Source organism: Cyprinodon variegatus, unplaced genomic scaffold, assembly GCF_000732505.1.
Source record: "Cyprinodon variegatus isolate N-32 unplaced genomic scaffold, C_variegatus-1.0 Scaffold341, whole genome shotgun sequence".
In the NCBI taxonomy this organism is placed as follows: Eukaryota; Metazoa; Chordata; class Actinopteri; order Cyprinodontiformes; family Cyprinodontidae; genus Cyprinodon; species Cyprinodon variegatus.
The window spans coordinates 34,538-39,584 of NW_015150794.1; the positions used below are offsets into that span (position 1 = coordinate 34,538).

General features: G+C 35.1%; 1 protein-coding gene across 2 annotated transcripts in view; it reads left to right on the forward strand.

Annotated features, from left to right (window-relative positions):
• The window catches only part of LOC107091516 (C-type mannose receptor 2-like), a 12,313-nt gene that overhangs the window by 3,264 nt on the left and 4,002 nt on the right, over positions 1-5,047 (forward strand). Inside the window, exons 1-4 of one of the 2 annotated variants that reach the window (XM_015385485.1) lie at positions 2,998-3,064; positions 3,165-3,545; positions 3,652-4,005; positions 4,179-4,267. In XM_015385485.1, the coding sequence (XP_015240971.1) occupies positions 3,028-3,064; positions 3,165-3,545; positions 3,652-4,005; positions 4,179-4,267 (861 nt within the window). In that variant the 5' untranslated portion in view covers positions 2,998-3,027. Of the gene's footprint in view, positions 1-2,997; positions 3,065-3,164; positions 3,546-3,651; positions 4,006-4,178; positions 4,268-5,047 lie in introns of those variants that run through there. The other variant, XM_015385486.1, reaches the window with a different exon arrangement.

A 5,047-nucleotide genomic window follows, 5' to 3' on the forward strand; every position in this document is an offset into this window, starting at 1 on the left:
TATATTGATTTCTGTTTATGCTATAATAAAGTCCTAAGCCCTCAAAGCCAATACTGGGCAGGCCTTATCTCTGCATTCAACACCAAGATATTAGCTGTAGATTTTCCTGTAAGCTGTGAGGAGCAGCCTTAAGCCAAGGTAGGTGTCAAGTAAATCAAACAGATGCTTGCTTGATTGAATTACATTTTGTGGAGTTTTGAGATAATGTTAGAGACATTTTGTAAGTTTTAACTAAAAAATATCTTTACAATAGCCTTTTTATCTGACCCTTTACGACTAAAACATTGTTTGATGAGCAGACTGACACCTCAGTCGTTCAGCGATGAGGAATCTTTGAGGTACTTTGGTCCAGATGTTGCTGCGCTTTTTCTGTAGAAGTGACGTCTAGCATGTTCATACTAAATAGGTCCAACCTAGAAAACAATCCCAAGCGATATATTGAAAATGGATTTTCTGGATATTCAGATGCGACTTGCATCCAGTTCAGTTCACACATTAAAGGGAACTTGGTAAGTATGAGCCTATGCTACTTTTAATCAATTTTAATCAGTGTAATCATACCGCTAAATTGTTCCACGCATCTGGCATATACCTAAGATGGTACATACTCCCATCTGGACATTTTTTATTATTGTTTTTTTTTTTGGTTGATGATTTGTTTGTTTAGTTTGCTGTTTTAGGAAGAATTTTCTCTTGTTATTATTTGTTCTGACAATATTAAGTAAAAAATATATACATATTTTTTGTAGTATGTAATTCAAACTGTAAGAGTTCAACAAAATAAAAATCATGATCATCACAATGAATACGGCTTTCATCAAATTCAATATCAATTTTAAAACATTCTTTCAGTCAGTAATATCTGCTGGGTTTTGTGTTTGGGACTAACAGCTTTGTGTGACTTTCAATGTTGGCAGATTTGCCAAGAAAAAGAAAGCAGCCCACTCCTTGAAAACAAGCCCAAAACAAACTCAACAGGTACTCCTCCATATTGTCTATCTGAAATTCAGAGATTTACTCTTGGAGGAGAAATGTGCCACTTTTAAACAAAAAAGTATACATTTATATTGGCATTAACCATAAGAAACAGCAATGTTTTCACCATGAACTTTTAAAATCATTTTAATACCTTTTACTTTTTAAACCTGATCAAAAGGAAAGTGCATTTTTGGGAAACTGACCATAAACACAATTTGCCAAGAAAAACAAAAACAAACAACAAAGTTTAAAGTTCGCCCCTTTTAAAAGAAAAATCACAGTTGGTGAAAAGCTTTTGTTTTTGGACTTAACTAGGTTCATTGTGAGAACATTCATACTACATCAGGTTTTCAATGGACTTTCGAGCAAAGACAGAGCAAATAGGGCAAGTTCTTTAAAAGCCTGCCCTCAACTAACCTGGCATTAGCAGATTGATGAGTTGAGTTCTTCGTTGTCTATCTGGGATGGCTGCCGTTCAGTCTGTCTGTGAAAATAAGGGACGTTTAGTACAATACTTCGAGCTCATTGGGTGACATGTCAGCTAGTACTCGCCTTCCATAATATAATTTCAGCCAGTCATAGCAGCCAAATTTAGCAGCGAATCGTCTGCAGCGAATCATCTGCATCCTCTTCAGTGTTTTCACAATTAGCGGAGTAGGCTAGATTGATGAGTTGCACAAAGTGGAACTTTACATTATCTGTTAGAGTCACATGGATGTTTAACTATCCAAGAAAAAATAAGGAGTTGAAATGTGGGGAGGAGTACTTTCAAACCACAATTCAACCTTTTCCCAAAGCTGATGATTCCTCTGATCTTCTTCGCTACCTGGAGAGGTATGAGGAATAGTTTGTTCCTTGACCCACTCACTTAAAAGGAGCACATGGCCGTTCTTTATAATGAGTTTCAGGGGAATAATGGGATATGCCATGTCCTAAAATAAAAACAAGGAGAAATAATAATAATTGCTATGTGTGTGTTGTATTCTTGTGAGAAGACTATGAGAATTACCTGGCTGAGAAAGTGTGCAACACAATCCAAAAAGGGACTTTGCCTCCATGTATCAATCACTGTACAAATGTTGGAAACTTATGATAAATGAAGGGGATCTTGTTATACTACAACTAAGTTCTTCAGCTTCTTGTTGAGAGATAGATCACTCTTTACCATGGAAAGGGAAAATACTAATCAATCACCAAGCTGTACTGTTTTAGAGTTCCTTCAAACAGTAATATTTCCACTTCAGTTTCGACTGACATCTTGACTAACAACTTATTCTCACTAGACTGTGCAAAAGCTATTTTTAAGAGAGGTCATATATGTTTCCGTTAACTCTCACACAACTTGCAATAGCATAAAGACAACCAAACCTTTGCACAAAGACGTTCTCATGTTTTATGATTGATATCAAATCTAATGTTATTTCCCTCCTTTTTCTTTTTTATTTAGTTGTTAATTCAATTCAGTTTATTTATATAGCACCAAATCACAACATGTGTAATCTCAATGCATTGACAGAGACAATTCTACCAGATATTCAATAAGATTGGTTCAAAGTGTTCTGTCTAAGGAAAACCAGTTGATTTCATCGACTCCCTTTTAACAGGAAGAAACCTCCAGCAGAACCAGGCTCAGTGTGAGCGGCCATCTGCAGAGGCCGGCTGGGGTTAAAGGACAGAATAAAGCAGAATGATGAAAGAGTTCCCTATGTGCTCCAGCAGTCTAAGCCCATAAACAGCATAACTATAGAGATAACTCAAGAAAAGCCTGAACCACACTGACTATAATCTTTTGGATTTCAAGTACAGTAACTGTGCTTGCTATCTCATAAGAATGTACATAAGTGAGACATAGAAACACTGCAAAGCTGCATGTAGGCAAATCTTTTTTATCACTTTGACTGTAATATTTGCATGCAGACTGCCATTTTGTCACACATTTTGCATAAAAAGCCTAAAGCATTGATGAGTTTTAACAGACTACTCAGCAATCCCACAATCTGTCTTCATTAGAGTAGATCTTTCTTTACAGGTCTGAAGCGAAGAATCACAATGGAAAGGATCTTGCTGGGAGCAATGCTTCTATCAAGTCAGTGAGTTTTGTCATTTATAATTTGCATTAAATTAACGGACTGTGAATCAACCTCAACAAAACATTTACAAATGTTTTTATTTTTTTTTTATTTTAGATTGCTTCAGCCTCTTCACCAGTTTCACTCGCCATTACCACTTCTTCAGTGAACCTTTGACTTGGAATGAAGCTCAGACTTTCTGCAGACAGAAATACACAGACCTGGCCACCATAGAAAACTCCGAAGAACATAACTTGCTTTATAAAACGCTTCAATCTGCTGGTTACACCTCTGACGTCTGGATTGGTTTGTACAGTGAAATCGACTGGAAGTGGTCAGATGGGTATACTGGGGCTGGTGCTGATTACAGGCACTGGAGAAGTGATTACAATGAACCAGAATTTTATCATGCCAGTCAATTGTGTGTACGTTCTGGGGATCTTGGAAATTGGTGGGATGATGACTGTGCACTAAACCAGCAATTTATCTGTAACACCGGTAAGGGGAATTATAACGTTTTTATTATTCAATATAGCATACAATAATCTGATATTTAAAGAGGGAAAACTCTTCATCCTCTTTAACGCATCCCTCTTTTGTACAGGGACACAAGAGGAACCTCAATTTACTCGTCAAAAAGAAAACATGAACTGGTCTAGTGCTCAAAGGTTCTGCAGGGAAAACTTTATTGACCTTGCAACTGTAAGGACTGATGCAGAAAATAACATGATAGCGAAAGTATTACCGATTGGCGTCCATGCTTGGATTGGTCTGTTTAGAGACCCAAACTTTTTTTGGTCAGATCAAAGCAGCTTCCTGTTTAGTGCCTGGGACTCTGTCATTAATCCAATCGGCTCAATGACAGTGATATGTGGTGCTACATCTTTTGGGAGATCTGGAAAATGGAAATTTTTATCATGTGAAAAAAGATTGCCGTTTGTCTGCTACAGTGTTCATGGTGATTATTTTACTCCACTTTAAAAACTAAACAAAAAAATGTACAACTGAACAATCAGTCTTGATTGTACAAACATTTTTTATTCCCAATAATTATTTAATTAAACGTATTGTCTTTTAATTTACAGAAACAGCTAAAATCTAATCAATCATCTCCTCTTCTTGTTTAATCAGTTTTCAAAAATGTAGTAAAGCTGAAATTGAAGGCAGAGGACTCCATGGATCTGAATGACCCTGTTCTGAAAGAGAAAATCCTGAAAAAGGTAAGTCTGAGGGTAAGTTTGTACAGTTGTGCTTGAAAGGTTACATACCCTCCCATTAAAGAAAATTATAAATTCCAACAAGTAAACTAAATAACACAAAACTGAAAAAAAACTAAATGATAATTTTTTAAATACAATATTGATTTTGAGATTTCACAAAAAAAAGAACTCTTTAAAAAAAATGTTGCAGACGAATTAATGTACGTTGGTCATGAACAGTGGTCTGAAAAATACCTGTCAACAGGTGGAGAAGTCTGACTGAATATTTCCTGAAGATCACAGAAAAAAACTAACTTCAGTGTTTGCCTTAAAGGCTTGTTTACTTGTTTTATTTATTAATATATATGTATATGTTTACAAATGGGCCACTTGTAAAAAAAAAAAATGATGTAAAATTGACTTTATTCATATAAATTCAAAAGTCACAAGAATAACTATACATTAGCATAATTTTCACCAATGAAATGTAATTATCAAACAGTTACTTGGCTCATGAGTAATATTTACAATAAATCATTTTCACTCTTTAAGACTTTTAAGAAGACTACTTCTTACTTATCCTTATATATACATATATAACAGAGTAATAATACTATTACTTGACTATTTTTTGGGCTATACACTACCCAGCTCTGATTTGAAGATCCCTTGAAACACAACATTCACAATCTGTCTTCATTATAATAAATAAAAGGAGAAACAAATAATTAATACAATATATAAAAGGAGAAGAAAATAAAATAACTAGAAAAAGCTGTAAAAGGCTTGAGAGTAGGGCAG